The sequence below is a fragment of the Neopsephotus bourkii genome, unplaced genomic scaffold (genome assembly GCF_033783945.1).
Source record: "Neopsephotus bourkii isolate Nb327-2 ecotype Australia unplaced genomic scaffold, CSIRO-AGI_Nbou_v1 NB_1287, whole genome shotgun sequence".
NCBI classification, from domain to species: Eukaryota; Metazoa; Chordata; class Aves; order Psittaciformes; family Psittacidae; genus Neopsephotus; species Neopsephotus bourkii.
The window spans coordinates 2,823,452-2,842,227 of NW_026901771.1; the positions used below are offsets into that span (position 1 = coordinate 2,823,452).

General features: G+C 44.9%; 1 protein-coding gene across 2 annotated transcripts in view; it reads left to right on the forward strand.

The window, feature by feature from the left end:
* The first annotated feature begins 3,349 nt into the window (after positions 1-3,349).
* Positions 3,350-18,776, forward strand: part of GSK3B (glycogen synthase kinase 3 beta) — a 144,570-nt gene continuing 129,143 nt past the window's right edge. Inside the window, exon 1 of one of the 2 annotated variants that reach the window (XM_061365476.1) lies at positions 3,350-4,713. In XM_061365476.1, coding sequence (XP_061221460.1) covers positions 4,626-4,713 — 88 coding nt within the window. In that variant the 5' untranslated portion in view covers positions 3,350-4,625. The remainder of the gene's footprint in view (positions 4,714-18,776) is intronic. The other variant, XM_061365477.1, reaches the window with a different exon arrangement.

The window sequence follows — 18,776 nt, forward strand, 5'->3', positions numbered from 1 at the left end:
CCTGAGGTAAACTTGTTCTTTGTAAGTGAATGACATTGATTTCCCATTTTTATTTTCACGTTGTAGACTCGTTATAAAGCTGGAAGGAACATTTTTCAAGCAGACACTGTCAATATAAAGTATGCATTGGTCTGATTTTTATTTACTACTATTATGAGTAACAACAAATGCTAAAGAGAAGAGCTCACCCTCCCCTCCCTGCTGTTTTTTAGATCACCAACTTTTTCAGTTAACAAAAACTCATCTGTCTCTCAAGCTGGATCTCCTGTTTATGTAGTCTTTTGAAAGAACTTTGCCAGAAAATAAGATGATGTGATTTGCATTGGCATTTTGGTGCTCAATGGCAAAAAAACCCCAATTGTAAGCTCATGAGTGGAATGTCTAGTGGTGCATTTCAGGTAGAGAGCTAGCCACTGCCTAGTTGCATATTTACTTTGTCTTTTTGTGCAAGACCATCCTTTACAGAACGAATCCAATTTGTAGCCCTTATTTTTGACGAATAGCCATGTCTGGGGTCAACAGCTGTACTGAAACAAGAGAGAGGATGTCATTTTCATGGCTGATGGCCAGTTGAGTCTGTGCCTCAGCAATGTTTGATACAGCGGTGTCTCAGAGCAGGGCTGAAATGATGACTATGGTGGGGTGGCTGCACCACTCCAGTACTGTGATTACAGACTGCATCTTTAGTCTTTGTTAGGGCACACCACTCTCAACAGCCAAGCTTCCAGCTGTACAGAGCCGCACAGGTAGCTCATGAAGAATCAAACCTTAAGCAGTCCCAGGTCCTTTGTAGTAGGTAAAGATATTAATTATTTATCTGACAGGAAAAAAGGTTTCCAGCAAACTGTGCACCCTGGAGCAAGCAAACCACTGAACAAGACCATTTAGAGAGATTGTGTTTGCTTTCTGCTTTGGAAAACAGCTCTCATAAAGGATAAATTTTAGCTTAGCTTGCTCACATAGCAAGCTGGTTCAGAATGGCAGTGGGAAGAAGTAAAAAAAGTGAATGTGGCAATATTTTGGGGTCAGCAGCTCTTAGAACCTAACATTGTCAAGGAGTGCTTCTGCTGGTCCAAGTTATTTTGTGGTATAAACTACTCCTGCAAGAACACTTTTTTTAATGGCATAAGCAAGTGGTGCTCGATTTTTGTTGAGGACTGCTGAGTATCTTTACTGAGGTCACAGCAGGGAGCAGTACTCCAGCGCCTGCTTTGGCAAGGCTGGGAACTGATGCCCCAGGGGTGCTTCAGAGCCCTGAAGTACAAGCTCTTCCAGAATAGTGCCTGGGACTGTGGCCAGGGCCAAGCTCAATCCTCTTGTGGTGGCACTGGATATAAAGGCCAGTTCAGTAGCTCTAACAGAGTTTCCTGTCTTGCTGATAACAGCTGAATCAGGAGAGTTTTCTAGGAGTGATCTTCTATCTCCATCACTCTGCTCAGTTTCTGAAGAACAGCTTTACTATCACTCCATGTGCCACTTCCAGTGTGCTGTTGCCGTATTTTCATAACAAGCCAGCTCACCACACTGTGCCCCACTCCTACAGCTGCTGAGGTTTCCCACCAACCACACCACAGGCCTATGGATAACACTGCACATGGTAGCAACAGCTGGTTCGATGTCATTGTCTTTCACTGAATCACAAAATCAACTCAATTGGAAAAGACCTTTAAGCTCATCAAGTCCAACTGTTTCCCAGCACTGCCAAGGCCACCACTAACCCATGTCACTGGGGGCCTTGTCTACATGGTGTATGAACACTTTGCAGGGCTGGTAACTCCATCACTGGCCTGGGCAGCCTGTTCCACTGCAAAGCCTTTTGGTGTCACAATTCCTTCCTAATATCCAGTCTAAATCTCTTCTGGCTCAACTTGAGGTCTCTTGCCCTATCTCTTGTTACTTGGGAGAGGAGACCAACCCCCACCTCACTCCATTCTTCTGTCAGGCAGTTGTAGGGAGCAATAACGTCCCCCCTGAGCCTTCTCTTCTCCAGACTGAACCCCCCTACGTCCCTCAGCCGTTCCCCATCACACTTGTGCTCCATGCCCTGCATCAGCTCCGTTGCCCTTCTCTGGCCCCGCTCAAGCACCTCAATGTCTCTCTTGTGGTGAGGGGCACAGAGCTGAACACAGGATTCAAGGTGTAGCCTCACCAGTGCCCAGTACAGGGGGATGATCACTGCCCTGGCCCTGCTGGCTATGCTACGCAGGATGCCGTTGACCTTCTTGGCTGCCTGGGCACGAGCTGTTCATTTTCAGCTCCATCAGTCAGCATCCCCAGGTCCTTTTCCATAAGTAACTTTCCAGCCACTCTTCCCCAAGCCTGGAGCGTTGTGTGGGATTGTTGTGACCCAGACGGAGGATCCAGCACTTTGCCTGTTGAACCTCATCACATTGGCCACAGCCCATGTGATCCAGCCTGTTCAGATCTCTCCATAGGGCCTTCCTGTCCTTCAGCAGACCAACACTCCCATCCAACTTGGTGTCATCTGCAAAGGTACTGAGGGTGCCCTCGATCCCCTCATCCAGATCATTGATAAAGATACTAAGCAACACTGGTCTTAACACTGAACCCTAACACCAACTCGACGAGGGACAGGCCTCAGTTCCCGCTGGTTTCAGGCACAAACCAAGAGAGGGTGCTGAGGCACTGGCACAGGGTGCCCAGAGAAGCTGTGGCTGCCCCATCCCTGGCAGTGTTCAAGGCCAGGTTGAACACAGGGGCTTGGAGCAGCCTGCTCCAGTGGAAGGTGCCCCTACCCATGGCAGGGGTTGGAACTGGATGAGCTTTGAGGTCACTTCAACCCACACCACGCTGGGCACTGTGCGCCTCTCCCCTGCCTCCTCTCTGCCCAAGTAGCCCCTCCTCAGAGCCGGGAGCCACCTCCGGAGGGGTGGCAGGGGGGTTACAGCCAGCGGGGCGGTGGCTGCCCGCCATTAGAGCGGCACTGAGCATGCGCACACACCCCCCCGCGCAGCACGCGCACGGTTAGGTCATAAAGGTGAGCGGCCGTGCCCCAACGGGCTTCCGGATTGGCCGGTGGCGGAGAGCTACATGGCGTCTTCGGGCCGCCTCATCGGCGTGAGCCAATGGGAGCCCGCGCCCGCTCTCCTTCTCGGGCCGCAGCTTAAACCCCTCCCAAGGCTGTGTGACGGCGGCAGCGTGCCCTCTGATTGGCTCTCTCGCTTCGGCTCAGCCCTGCAATAGCCGGAAGAGAGGCCTCCTTCCTATTGGCTGCCGAACGCGCTGCTAGGGCGGTGGCAGCGTTTTCCGATTGGGTCTCCGTTTCGCTTCGGAGAGACTCGGCTGCGCCCGTAATGGTTTCATGATTGGTTACAGGCATTTCCGTAACGACCTCGGGATTGGTCCCGAGGACGCTCGGATGTTTCCGTGAGGGCCTCGGGCTGGGGTCTAACGAATGCGTCGGACTCTTCGGCTGGGTATTCACTGAAGGCGTTTACGGCCATTCCGCAGCGTAGGGCGGCGACAGGCATAGGCGGCTGCGCGACTTTGGCGCACACACAGAGCGCAGTAGCAGGAGCCCGGCACGCAGCGGAGGCAGCAGCGGGGACAAAGGGACTGATCGGCACAAACAGGGAGGGGGTCCAGGCAGGAGGCAGCCAGCGCCGGGAGGGAGCGGCAGGAGGCTTCAGCCGGGCGGGCGAGTCCCATGTGCCTTGGGCGCCCGGGGAAGCAGCACTAACCGCCGCCGTCAGCGCTCTGAAGCCGGCTGAGGAGGAACCGCGGAGCCTTCGCCGTCGTCATGGCCTGCGCCACCGCCGCCGGCCACCCCCCGCAGTGCAGCGTCCCCAGCCTGATCCGCCGCCAGCTGCCCCTGCGGGCGCAATGAGGAGTCGCGCCGGAGCCGCCGCCTCAGAGCCGCACTGAGAAGCCTTCGTAAGCGAGCGAGGCCGCCGCGGCCGCTTCACCCCTGCTCCGCCCGCCGCGGATCCTGCCGCCACTGCCGGATCCCCTTGCGAGCGGTCGCATCTCCTCGAGTCGGCGGATTCGGGAGTCCAGAGATCCCTCCGCCGTCGGGGAAAAAATAGTCCCATTCCCTGCCGCCTCCCTCAGAGGCGAGGTGAAGGAAAGGAGAGGGGAGGGGGGGAGAAAGAGGAGGAAGGAAAAGAAGGGAAAGAAAAAGGCGGAAAAAGGGATAAAAAACCCAAGAGACGCAGCGGCGGGATCAGAGGAGCCGGGCCGTGAGCCGCCGCCCCATGTGACTGGCGCCCGGGGTGGGGGCAGCGAGGCCTAACCAACCCCCCTCGCTCGCGGCCGGGAGCGGGAGAGCGCCGGCCCGGGGGGGCTGCGGAGTGGGCGGAGGCAGGTCTCGGACCCACCGGCGCTGCCGGGAAGGATGGTTTTGTGAGGAACGGGCGGCGTGAGGAAGAAGAGGAACACGAAGGAGAAGGAGCAGCCGCCGCCGAGCGTTACAGAGACCGCGAGGGGAGGGGGCTTCCCCTGGGGGGGGGGCAAGGGGGGACCCCGGCGTTTAATGTGGCGCGTCCCGCCCGTCTCCTCCAGCTGAGCGAGCGAGGGAGCGGCAGACGGGCCCGCCGGGGCGAGGCGGAGGAGGGGGAAAGGCAGGAAGAGAGCGGTGATCGGGGCACAGTAGGAGCGGGAGAACCATGTCCGGGCGGCCCAGGACCACCTCCTTCGCGGAGAGCTGCAAGCCGGTGCAGCAGCCCTCGGCCTTCGGCAGCATGAAAGTTAGCCGTGAGTATCCTGCCGCCCTGCGCGGGTGGTTGTCTGTCTGCCCGGCCCTGCCGGGGCTTTCCCCCCCTCTTCCACCCTTCGCTGAGGCGGTAGGGCGGCGGGCGGGAGCCCGGCCGGGGGCCGAGAGAGCAATCGAGAGCTCGGCCCCAGCCCCGGCGGAGGCAGCTCCTTTCTCTCCCCTTCCCCCTCCATTAACCTTGAATAGGCGCACGCCGCCGCTTCGTTTGGGGCCTGTTGGACAAAAAAAATGCCGGCTGGTTTGTCCTCTTCCTTAGCCCCCGATCGCTGCCAGCGTTGTAAGCAGCCTCTGGCTAATTAAAAAGCCTTCCCCCACCTTCTCTTCCCCCCCCCTCCCCCTTTGTGAAACGGATTGGCAGCTCCGTAGCATGTATTTCCTTTTGATTTCCCCCTTGAAAGGAGGAAGCGAATTGCGGGCACACAGGTATGGCCGTGACATTAATGTTCGTTATGTGTTTCTTTTTTACGCACTCCTGGCTCTGAGGAAGAGAGCTAGGAAGGTTTTTTTCCATGCTCCCGTAGATCGGGTGTGAGCACCTTTCAGTCCAGCCCTTTTATTAAAAAAAAAGGAAAAAAAAGGAAAAAAAAAAGGGGGGGGGGGAGGGGAGCTTACAAAAGGTGTTTCTCAGATATCCTCCAGGCTCTGGGAGAAAGCTCAATCGAGGGGATAAGAAAATGGCTATTTTGACATGTGAGCCTATGGAGTAGTTATTTAAGGCTTGGCCATGCCTTTTCCAGTCTTCTGATCAGAGGAATATATTTAAGAATGAGGCCTTGTGCTTTATTCTGCACAGGTGTGTTGGAAATTGCATTTAATACGTGCCCATCTTTCGTATCCAAGTTTGTAGGATGAGCTGGTGTATGTGAATTAAAAATATGTATTAAATCTGCACAAACGTACAGTGCAGATGGAATAGGGCCTGTTCTGAGTTGCTTAAGATGGGCTAATTGATTATAATCGGGAATTTCTTAACTCCTGATTTGAATATGTTCGCATTAATTGTTCTTCCAGATTCCTACTAATAGTGTAGTTTTCAGGGATATTTTCCTTTTTCTTATAGAAATGCAGGGTGGCATCTTTATGGGAACAAGAATGCTTGATATGTATGACCATTTGATTGATGTATTTGATCCTTACATGCAGCCACACCTGACATGGCTCTGTGTGTGCAGATATAGCCCATCGGTTTGTGTGTTTCATGCCAAAGCGCTGTACAGTTGTGAGCTTTCTGACAGGTCAGGAATTCTCCTATTTTTCTGCACTGAAATGTCTTCCACTGCGGTTGAAGACTTGAAGAGAGCATTTGGCTCGGGGTCTGTAGACTACCTTGTATCTGCATGATCAGCGTGCCTGCAGCATTCAGAAAACATGGGTGCAGTTAACCCATGTTAGCAGCATAAGGGCATATGTTTTATCAGGTCCAGCATTAGTGTTTATTAAGGATTCTTGATTTGTATGGAGAAAACCCGTGGGTGACTCCATTTTAATTTACTGATTTATTTTATGTGCATGTGGAATAGGAAGCAGGTTTTGTTGATCGGTATTTCTGCAGGTAGCTGTCTAAACCAAGTGAGACCTAGACCTGTCATGCTCAGCAATCGTGTTTGTCTTATTCAAGCTCTACAGCTTGATTCTTGAAAGGTCATTGATGCTCCTTTCCCTCCGTTTATGTGAGGTCAGAGACTAGACAGATGCTTGCCTGTAAAGAGGGTGCTAACTGATGCAGACTAACAAGTTTGCAAATATGATTCAATCCCAAGTGTATAACACCGAGGGAGAAACAAAGGCCGTATGCGATAACCCCCACAGTCGCTCTAGTCATGTGCTCCTGGTCCTTCTGCTGTCTGGAAAAAGATGTCAGAACAAAGCAAGAGAACCACATACAAGGACTCTATGGGGAATGCTGTTGAAATTTTCAGTTAATCCATCCATGCAAGACAGGCCACAAAGTTAACTTTTCTTTTTTCCCTTTTGCTTTGTAAGAGAAAAAAAAATATCTGGGTGTCAGAAAGGCTTGTATTTGTCTGGTTCTCATGAATTCTTATGAATAGCATCTATGGAATGATGTAGCAAATTATCTAGTGCCAGTATTGAGTGCTTGGGGGGGTGGGGAAGATCACTTGTGTGGTGAACAAGGAGTTTGCTTGGCTCTTTCATTTTGCTGTATATTTACAGATACTTGGTTACATTCTGAGCCCTTTCAAGTGAAAGTTGGGACAAAAGAGTCCTTGTGAGGTGGGTGATAATTGATGGATTGGTATCTTCTGAGTCTCTCATGCATCTTTAGTACCTCTTTCTTGGTACACGTCTTCTCCAAGTCATCAGGGAACAAAACCTGACTTGTTTCGTGCCAACGTTTTTGGTTTTATTTGTAAGTCCAGAGTAGTGGTGAAATTAAATTATGAGGTCACTCTTGCTCTGGTGTCTCTGCAGCTATTGCTGCTTCTGGCTGAGCACTGCAACAGTTACGTAGGAAGGATGGATCCAGATGTGGAGGAACAGACTGATAAAGCAGTGGAGGAAGGCTTGCTGATCCTTCTGTTACCTGGGAGGAGCAGTACTAGAAGCATATGGTGATTGCTTTTCTCTGAGGTATATGGGGGAGAAAGAGCAAGTAAGGATTTTTCATCTCGTCCCTTTATAATTTATTAGACTTAATTTATGAGACTTTGTTCTCAGAAGTTGGTAAGAAAGCTTGATCCTTGAATGAAAGGATGGGAGATAACCTACAGCTGCTTCTGTTCTGGCTATTGGGAAAGATGACTTGTCATGCATGCTGCTCTCATTGCTCTATAATTGACATTACAAGGGTTTTAACAGCTCTGCAAGAGTAGGAACCCTGTGGCCTTTTTATATCTCTTTCAGGCCATACCAGCATCAAGAGTACCTTCTGAAATCTGATTATTTTTCTTTTCTCTATTAACATTTTGGTGGTTTTGAAATCACTCCACCATTCTTTCCAACCCACCATATGGATTTCTGCATTGAAGGTATTCTCAAGTAGGTTATTCTTGGTCTGTATTGCTGGGTTTGTAGGCTTTCAGTGCACACGCAAAAAGTGCATGTACTCCTCGTGTTGAGCCTGTCCCTCAAGACGAGGGAGCTGAGCTTCCAGTTTTCCCCTTGCTGATACTATCAACTTGCTGGTTGTCGTATAAGAGATATGAGCTTAAAGCTTTCTTTTGTTCTTCACCTAGTTGTTGTTACATTGCTTCCAGATGTACATTGTTTCCCAAGTGGGGAAAAATAATCCTGAAATATAAAGGGTAGCCATGCAACACATGACCAAAAATATCTGTATAAAAATAGAAGTTTTGAAGTTTGCAGTTTGAGGATTTTCATCTAATGACTGTGGAATTGATTTTTTAAATATTTTTTTTTCTTTCCCCTTCCCGGAGCTTCTGGAAAATGAGTGTTTTCAAGTAACACCACGTCCCTGTAGACAGCAATACTTATTGTAACTGCAGCCAATTATCTTGTTGTCTGCAGTAAATAGTGTCATGGCTGATGCTTGCCACGAAGAGGTTTTGCTCCATGTGTGAGTGTCGTGGCTCTGTAATTGTTTATGCGAAATTTGTTCAGTTGGAGGGTGAGGAAGACCGTTTGATTTGTTTTAGCTAATTCTGATGTTGTGTGCATATTCTTGGTTGCAAAATCTAAAGGACAATCTTGTAATAATTCATTTTGGACTCTGAAAGAATGTTTCACTGGTGCCAATGGTTTTAGTTAAAGTTTTGGTGTTTGTGTTTTTTTTGTTTGTTTGTTTTTTTCTTCTCGGATTCACTGTTTTTCGTTCTTTGTAATCTCCTGAAAGCACAATAGCTTGATAAACCTATATTGCTGTGTATTGTTCACACATGGTTCTGCTGCTGGCGTTTGAGTGTGATGCTGCTTTTGTTAGTGTAATGGCACTTTAAGAAGTGGTTCATAAAGGAATAAAGTCTGAGAGTTCACTGCTCTGCTGGTAACCACTGCACAAGCCAGGACATAAAAGTGGCTGATTTTTAGGTAGAATGTGACATCTAGGTGACAGTTTAATACACTGTGATGTCCAGGTAGGTGTATGGAAGAGCCTTGGGAAGAGAGCACCCTGGCCAACTTCAGTTCGAAGGAATGAGTGGGGCTGTTGAAACTGGTGAAATGATTGAGATAATGCCACCTTCTGTTTCTCAACCCAGTTAGGGTAGGGCCCTATTGCTTTGATAGCAGTTTCTGCCTAGTTGGTTTCAGAAACTGGAAGCCGCCCATCCTGCTCTCCTTGCTGGAGAGACAAAGATCGTTCCTTTCCAGAAGCCTGGTGCGTGGTCTGTGTCTGGCCATCGCTGATTCTAGCCCTGTGCAGCTCTGAGTGCTGCTGGGTGAGCAGCCTTCCTTGTGCCTAAACTTGAACAAACTGCGCTTCTGGGGTCAGCTAATGACCGTGTGTCCTACACAGAGCCCCAGAGTCATCCTTGTGGTCTGAGGAGGAATAAACGAGCTGTCTGCTGTACTGAATGATAATGCTGACAAACTGTTTTCTGTTTATTTGTGTCATTAGGGGTAGTTGAGCAGAAAAGTAACAAATAAAAAAAGTGAGGCCTGCCAATGGAACCTGTCAAATGATAATTTGACTCATTATTCTGTTGTGTCCCCCATGTCTTATTTCCCTGGTTTGGTTGTTTATCTTGAACCTTTTCTTATTCCATTACTGTTCAGCATGCTTCCTCTTGCCTACAGTGCTTCCTGGAGATGACCCTCAATGTAGTATCACTTGATTTACCTTTTGTGTGTCTTAGCAGTATTTAACAATCCTGTTCACGTATTTACACAGCTGTAAATTACATGATGTAACGGAGCACATTCCTCGTGTGTGTGCATCCTGGCCCTGGAAATTGTGGTACTGCTTTGTCTGTTAACTTGATAGGGTCTTGTAGGTATCACAAAGCAGTGGTGGTTTGTGTACCACATATTTTTTTTCTGGTGGGGGTTGAGGAAAGAAGTACTTCCTTGGCCTATATTACTGAAAGATTTTGCTTTACTGCCCCAGGAGTTCTTTAATTTTGATCTCTCTTTAAGCACTCATTAGATAGAACATAAAGGATTTTCCACAATTTTGATGTCCGGTTTACTCATCACGGGTCTTCATAATGATACAAATCTGTGGGATGTTGGCTGTTGCTGTTCCCTCACCCCATGGTCTTTCTTGAACTGGATAGATGAGTCAAGATGATGCTGAAAGCCTATAGGGTATCTGTGTCTGCAAAATCTGGGCAGTTAAAGCTTTATGCTGTGACCAGCGCTAGCATTTTATGAACTGAATTAATGCTACACCCCTTAGTTATCTGAAGGCATTAGCTATAATATGCAAGGTGGTTGGACAACATTTGCAGCCTCTTGGTTCAAGCTTTTGGAAGTCTTTTTGTTCTGAATGACATGAATGTTCCATTTTAAATCAGAAGGTCTGTTGTCTTTGAGTTTCCAGAATTTTCTGTAGACTTAAGATATTTTTCTGGAGTTCTTTCCCTTTTGTTTTTGTTTAAAAAAAAAAAAAAAAATTGACTTTACTCTGAGGACTCTTTAGTCACCCATAGCTAGTGTGGGAAGTGCTAAAGTGGCTGTCTCCTGCAGAAGCTCTATGGCTGGTGGAGCTACTTGGCTGCTTTCTGAATTTAATGAGCATCAGATCAGAGCAGCCTTGAAAGACGAACAAAACTTTTAAAGTCAAGCAGCTCTGGAAAGGAGCTTATTGCAAGTTTAAATGCCTTGCAGAACAGCTTTCCTCATTTTTCTTTGACCCAAGTCCATATAAACCCCCAAATTTTGTCTTGTCAGCACTTCTTTCACTAAGCTGTGCTTTCAGATGCATTTTAGATGCTCTCTTACTTATGTATGTTAAAAAAAATGCTAATTACAGCTTTTACAAGATACTCCCTTAGACATAAAGGCTCAAACTCATAGAGTGCTGTAGAGGTCAACCGCCTTCTTCAGAACTATGAACCCCCTTGGCACTTCTCATCTGATGGAGATTGTTGCTGGGCTGCTGCATACTGCCATGGGGAAAATACAAGTTTGGAGATGTGTTGGTCTATGCCACTTTGTATATTTTTGAATTAAAGTGTAGCCATATATTGAGTGCACTGCAGCAATCTGGTCTTAAGGTGAGGAAGGTGTGAGACATGGTAGCAAGATACACCCCTGTGAGAAGTGGCTAACACGTCATAGACATGCTCAGATGAGGTGTTCCTGGTCAGTGCTGCTCTATCTTATTAAACAGAAGCTTAAAATGAAGCTCTACCCAAGGCTTTAGCAAACTAGATTTTGGTAATGGCTATAGGTAGAAGAAATGCTCTCACCAGATCTTCAGGATCCCTCCTGCTCCTATTGGTACTGGCTTACCATGCCATAGAGAGAGGGTCAGTTAATCTTGATGTAACAGCACATGTGCAACTCAGTCCTGTGTCCTCTAACAGTGCCTCTGTGTGATGTTCTGTCTGTGCAGGAGGAGAGATGAGATGAGGTGATTTCACCAGAAATCCATGTTGAAGACCCTCCTGGAAGCATTTCTAGATACTGTGAGAACTGTCAAAAATGTGGATGCCAGAAGTCAGACTGATGTGCCTCTAGCAGAAGCGGACAGTGATATTTTTTTTTCTTGTGTGATCAGTGCTATCAAAGAATCTTTTCATTAGGTGCTTCTGCCACAGATGACTTGTCTGTTGTTCAGAAAAGGAAATAAAGCAAAGCAGTTCATTCTGTACTTTTATCTCTTGCAGACAGGAAGTGGATCTAAGCATTTAAGGCAATTTGTGTTCTCACCTACTGTCTTATAATGGAAGAAAGTGGTAAGCTAGCTTGTCAATGTCAAGCACTGCGGGCCTTTTCTTTTTAAACAAAAGGCATACAGGGCAACAGCTCCTTATGGAGGGATGACATCAGTCCTTGTCAAGAGTATTGCTACTTCTCCATGAAGGTGGACCCAGTGTTTTCTGGCTGAGCCTCATCAGCTGAGGGTTGTTAACTTGATGTCTCTACCAGTGCTGCCTGTACTTGCACCGGACTAGTGAGTTGATACGAACCTGGCTAAAGGGAGTTGCTGAGTGTTTTCCATGTGATTATTTTCTCGATGATATGCAAGGTTTCTGTGTCAGTAACATGGAATCAATTTAGCTGAAGAAATAGTGCTGGGGGTTGCAGAGAGACTGCCATAGGAAATTCACTTTAGCCTGCTTGTAGGTAAGAATTTAGAGCTAAGAAAACTACAGTTTTGTAACTTTGTGTTAGGTGTGAATTAGGGCCAAGTATCTTGCTTTGTAGGTTGCAATGACCAATGTAGGCATGTTGAAAGTAGTGAATGACTGTCATGGTGGTATTATGATAAGGTTGAGTTGAATTATTTAGAATAGCTGCTAGTATTTTTCATTTGTTTAGATAACCTTTGTTGATTTTATTTTTGAGTCTGGAAAGCGTCTCTTAAACATCATATATCACAGGAATGTGTAGTTACATGGCTCACCGTGTCTTTTGAGGCGTTTGGGTGCATTTGAAGAAACCTATTAGTAGTGTAAGTGCCTGAAAGTAGATCATTAGAGTAAGGGATCTGCTGGTCATAAGGGGAAGGGAAGATGTTCCTCATTGATACCACTGGATAAGTAATGCTGTAGAGGGTGCATGGGACTGTGCTGCTGTGCGTGCATGAACCTAAGTGTTCATGTGTAGTGGCAAAATTTACCACAGGCTTTTGGATCAGAGCACTTAGAAGGAGAGAAGTTGAGTGTTGGCTCTGAAGTTAACAACAAGAAGGGAAGCAGCAGCTGAATTTTTCCAATGAAGGCAGACTTCTTACAGCCACAACTGTAGAACGTCGTCTCTTTCGACTTTTTTACTAGGAATGTAGTTCTTGTCAGCTACAAGCCCTGTAGTTCAAAGAGGTAACTTTGCCAGGAATGCGGGCAATTCTTTAATTTTCAGACAGGCCAAAAATAAGCTGTGCAGAAAGATTAAAATGTGACTCTTGCTGCAAAGAAGAATGTGATTTTTTTCTTGCAGTGTAGAAAGAGGAAAAACTACTTAGTCACAGTTGATAGTGCCAATCTGTTTGGTTTTCCTGATTCACACCCTGTTGCAAGCAGTTTCATAGAACCTATGTTATTATATGGATCCGATCTCTCGTGTACTCCATTTGTTTTAAGTAGAAAAAAAAGTAACGTAGTGAATTGACCTGTATGAGTGGGTTTCCTTGAGGAGGAAGGGGACACAAATTCATCAGCTTAAATAAGCAGAATACTTGGTTGTTGGCCAAGTACACATGAATCATTTGGCACAAATCTGTGTCCCTGTGAATGAAGTTCATAGCCATAAATGAATTTCCCCACATTTGTGGGAGGTTGAGTATCAGCATCAGAAAGAATGTTTTGTGCCTTGCTGAGAGAATGAAAGCTTTCTGGCAAGGCATACTTTTGCAGGTGAGTAGATGTAAGGCTTCTGGAATGGTTTTTCTTTATATATACAATTGCTCAATTGAAACCTAAAGAAGTGGAAAATAACATTATCCTTGAGAAGATCGTATCTGTTGACCATTTCACTCCTGATCCTGCAGTTTTACTTGTGATTGTGCTGGCTTGGGCGTCGTGGGTATGTGTAATGTTGCAAGTTCAGGTGTTTGTTCCTGTGTTGTTCAGAGAATAGAGAAACCTTACTAATCAAATTTCAGTTTCAGAGACTGAAGTAGGTTTACAGAAATTGGTAATTTTGGATTATGTGTTTCAGTAACCACAATGGACTGAAGAGTTGATGTAAGTCTTGTGGAAATGCTTTAAAGGCTGATGGAAAGCTAGGTTGTGTTTTTTTTCCTCTGTGCCCGGTTTTGTTTTCTGGTGGATCAACCAGTGAATGCACTAGAGACAAAAGCATGAGGTTTGTGCAAAGTGGAAGAACTTCACTCTTCCAGAATTTTTGGGCCTGAACTCCAGATGATACTCTTCAGTGGGAGAGCTTTCATTGCAGCTCCCAGAAGGGAAGGTTCTGCTGGCATTAGATTGTGCTCGCCTCTGAGCTTGCTGTTCCTTGGTCAGTGCGGCAAGCATGAGTTAGTTGGGGGTTGAGTATAGATTATGGAAGTGACATGAGGATGGCAGTTGAGTATGTTTATTGGACTCTTGGCATGTCTGAGTAATCAAGTTCACCAGGGAATTCTCTGAGTGTCATTCAGTTGGAGGGTGTTTTAGAAATGTAGTTGACTTAATAGACCCTACCTTGGTAGGGTAATGATACTACTAAATCTGCAAGTCTGTATTTCATGATAGACTCAATTTTGATGAACTGAAGCTTCTCTTTGGCTGGAGTTACTGGCTTTTGGTATCCATGGAAGCTGACAAGGGCATTGCTGACAAGGGCATTGCTGTGTGACAGCAAAAGAATAGTGGCACATATGAAATGCCTGTGGGATTTTGCAGACAGGTATAGATATTCATGAGGCAACAAACAACGTTTTTTGTGAGGTGTCAATGCTTTGGCTTTATGCAATAGCCTGTGGGTTATTTTTATTTAATAATACACTAGGTTATTTTTTCACTGGTAATGTTTCAGCAGTTCAGGATTGACCAAGTTTTTATTATGGTGGACTAAGTCTAAAAGGGAGCAGTGCAGAGATCTTTATATTATGTAGTAACTTTTCTTAATTCTGACTCTTCAGCAGTGCTCATTGAGACAGTGATGCTGCCTGCATTTAAAAAATCTGGTGGAAGCCTTTTTGATTTTATTCTTACCTGGTGCCATAATTCCAAAATACACATTTCTTCTGGAGTTGCTTCAAAACACGTAGTAGCGGCAAATACCTTTTTGAGTTTATTTGGACATTGGGGTTGTATGTGTGTGTGGTGTGTGTTTTGTCTTTGTTTGTTTTTTTTTTTTTTGGATACAGGGTGTTTGGGATGGTTGGTTTGGTTTATTTTTCTGAAGAGCAACTGGAATTGGGAAGGGGTTCCTGGCAGATGAGGACAAAATCAGTAGATTCCAGGTGAGAATAAATCATGATAACTTGTCCTAGCAGCTCCTTTTACTCTATTACTTTATACATGTATTTGTGAGTGGAGAGAGACACATAGGTGTTGTCAGAAATATGATACGGAGAGGAGGAGATGATGTAGGTTTCTGAGATCTGGAAGTTAAACTTAGACCATGTGTGAAGGCTTAGCTTTAGAGCTTCTGCTTTAAAGCCTTTACAGATTGCTTTAAAATGTTCTTAAAATTAGCTAACTCTGGGTTGACCAATTACATTTCTGCAGCCCAAACTTGGGAGTAATGTTGTAATACTTCAACAATAATTGTTTTGTCAGGAACAGTGAACCTCTTTCTCATTTGACTTTACATGGTGTATTCTGTGACTTGGAAATGTCCTATCCCACTAATGTTAACATTTAATTTTGATGCTGTTAAAGGAGCCCTAAAAGAAGTGGTGTTGGAACCTATTGTATGGTCTTCTATCACTCTAAATGCTTTTTCCCTTTGAGTGTTGTGATAATGGGAGAATTTTCTCCTGGTTGCAGATTGTTAGCCAATTGTTAAGTAACATATTGGTAAGGTAGGAAATGGGATTTCTGACATACATTGTCAAGACTTTTGTGTGTATGTGGTTATAAAATTGAGGGGTTTTAAAACTTGCAAGAGGTTAGTGTTCAGGTAAAGACATATTTGCTATGCAACTTTAAGACTTTATTTTCATTCAATAAGTGTTAAAGTTTTTGATGGAGGAAGAGGTTTGAGACGTGCTTAAGAGTTTTACGAGTATTTGCAGCACTGTTTAGTGAACCTGTAACAATGTGTACTGAACACTAGGATTGAATGCCCATAGGTTTTTCAGGATATTAGTGTACATCTTGTACGTCTGGTGGTGTGGGGGTTTTATTTGAAAGGAAATGGTAATCTCTTGACACTTTGACTAGGTGATTCAAGCATTACGCTGAACCATTCTTACTGTAGTGTTGGTATGACTAATATGGAGAAGACATGAGAATTTGATAATACAGTTGATATTTCAAGCTAGGTTTCTGCTAATGTAGTATATACTCTCACAGTAATGCTGCAGACTTGCAGCCTTTTCTTGTTCTAAATTTTGGGTAGGTCAATTTTGCGCCTTAGTAGTGTGTGAATACAGAACTACAAAACTTTGAAAGCTGCTCATGGTACTCTTTCTTGAGCTTCTGGGAAGACTGGTAGCATATAGATTTTAACTTGCATATTTTGGCAGTTCACACTTACTGTGCAGCCTGGTGTCTTTTGTACTGTGGTGCTTTCACCTCTCCCAGCATTCTTGTGTACTGCTGTGTTTCTAGCGAAGTCCCAAGGTCATGGGCTTTGCTGGTGGAGGCTTCATCTATGGAGGTGAGCAGCTCTCACCTAGTACTTTGCAGGTATGCCTTGAGTCTGTGTGAATGATGCAAGTAATTCTTGGGGTGGGGGGAAGAGAGAAAAAGGCTGGTAGTCCATTAAATTGTAGAACCAATTCAGGGTGTTTATGCAGTAAGGAGAATGAAGTATCAGCATGGAGGACTAGACTTTCTAGAAGACTATTGTACATAGTCCCATAGCAAAACCATAATACCCTATAGAAGCATTATTTTTGGCTGTAGTGTATTCAAAAGAGCTGCTATTTCTGAGTAGAGAACAAAGGTGAGTATTTCTAAAAATTCAGGTAATGCCCAGGATTTTGATAGTTAACAAAGAGGTGGGGAATTTGTCTGCAGATGAAGAGGAATAATGAGCTTTCATCTGACACTGAAGAGAGCAGATGTTACTGAACTCCTGGAGATCTGTTTGTTGAAATCCCTTGTATTGCTCTGGGCATCTCTTGTGCTGTTTTACTTTGATTTCCTATGCTGGCTGTATTGCTATGAAGCCCATTCATAGTTAAAAAACATGCAGCAAGTCAGGTAGTGATTATTCGACCATTGCTGTTCCTTACTATTTCCTTCAACCCTACTTACAGTTATTCTGTGTGTGGAATCAGCTCTGCCTTGTTTATTACTAGTTTTGTGCTTGTATGGAAAGCAAGTCATTAAACATTAAGTACACAACTACCTCATAATACATTTCCCTGTCTTTAAATGAAAATACAAAGTTGTAAAGCAATAATACTAGCATTCTACCAGATTTGTAAATGATATGTGAAGTGTTCACTTTTGTAAAATGTACCTCTTTGGATGTCCTGAGATAAACTATGTGATGTGTAACTCTCCAAATGGTGTGAAAAATGGAGCTGAACTATAGTGCCATATTGGAAGTTGGGTGATGTGAGTTGGTGATGCTGTTGGAAGTTCAAGTGTATTTTCTTCTGTAGAATGCAGGAATGCTGGCGCAGTTTTGAATCACTTCTGCGCTATCTTAGCATACTGTTAAGAAAAAAGTATTCCTTTGTGCTACTGAATGAGAGATAGCTGAATTCCTTGCAAAGTTATTCAAAACTGCCCTTTAAAGGTATATGGTACTCAGACTCCTACAAAGTGACCCACCCTGTGACTGTTTGAAGAAAAAGATCTGTAGACCACATAACGGAAACCTCTTAAAAGGAGATCAGCCATGGAACATGCTGGTACCTGGAGTCAACAGTGTGGCATGGAAGTGCTTGTTTAAAACTCATCATCCACTAAAAGGTTCAATTTGTACTTTTAGGCAGTACTGTTAATCTTTTCCTCCAGTAATCCAGTCACAGCATCGTTTCAATTTTTATTTTGTTTTTGGGTTTGTGCAGCTGAGAGCTCTTTGTTCCTATAGACTGATGTAAGGACAGGATGCAGTGGTGGGGAGTGGTGTGATTTATTGTTAGTTACTGAATGTGCTTAAAATATGACTTGTATATATAATTTAAGGCGTGTATGTATAACTCCTGTTAATTGCTGTGGTGTTATTCTTCGGGTGTTTGCTTATGGTTGCTCTCAAAGACAGGAAAATGTATGAGGCAGTGCCTTGATTTGACACGGTATGTCTGTTCTTACAAATGTCTGTGCTCATTTTCACAGTGTTAACTGTTTTGTATGTCCTGGCAGAAACCCAGGCCTTTGTTTGTCTAAGAAGGGTCTGCAGCTATTATAAAGTATGTGTACCTTTGAAGTTAGCTAGGACTTATGGTCATACTAGAAGGATAGGTCAAGGGAGTTCTGCTGAGTTTTCTCAAGTGTAGTAGTAAGCTTTTTGAACCTGACTGGAGAGAACTTTCTAGACTTGCAGATTGCATTTCCATTGGAGGGAAAGCCAAGTCTTCCTGAGGACTAATGGACTACATCTATCCCTCCTAGATTTCATCCCACTTAGGTAACACTGCTTTGTCAAGATCGTTTTGAACACATGTTCTATAGTCCTTGGAGTGCCTCTGATGGGAATGCAGTCCGCAAGTCTGGGAAGTACTCAGATAGGGATGTATTAACAGGAATGGTATGGAAAATAAATAAGGTTAGGCAGTGTTCAAGGCCAGGTTGGATGAAGTCTTGGGTGAAATGGTTTAGTGTGATGTGTACCTGCCCATGGCAGGGGGGTTGGAACTACGTGGTCTTAAGGTCCTTTCCAACCGAAATCATTGTATGATTCTCACTTCTTGGCATGCTAATAAGCCCAAGTTAAAGTACTGCACCTAGTTTTGGTATTGTACTAGAAGAATAGTTGCAGGCAAAGGGGAATGGTCAGAGATCTAGAAAATGTGCTCTAAGGGAAAGCTGAAAGCACTTTGGATTACTTTTTTTTTTAAGAGGAGACCAAATGTTCTTTAAATACATTATAGATAGCTGGAAGGAAAAGGCTGAACTGTTGTTCTCCCCACTGGAGATGAAACAATGTGTGGGCTTAAACTGCAGCAAACATGCTTTAAGTTAATTGAGTCAACTTTTAAGAACAACAGCAGCACTGGAATGGATTAGGAAGGCTATCAGATTCCCTGTAGTGCTTGTTTTAAAAATGAAGAAGTTTTCCAGGTAGTTTATATATAGGAGTTTGGAGAGGTTTTAATTAAGACAGGCAGTTGTCCCTTATGGTATTATTTCCTGTCATTTTGGTTATTTCTGCATGGCCTTGTGATGAG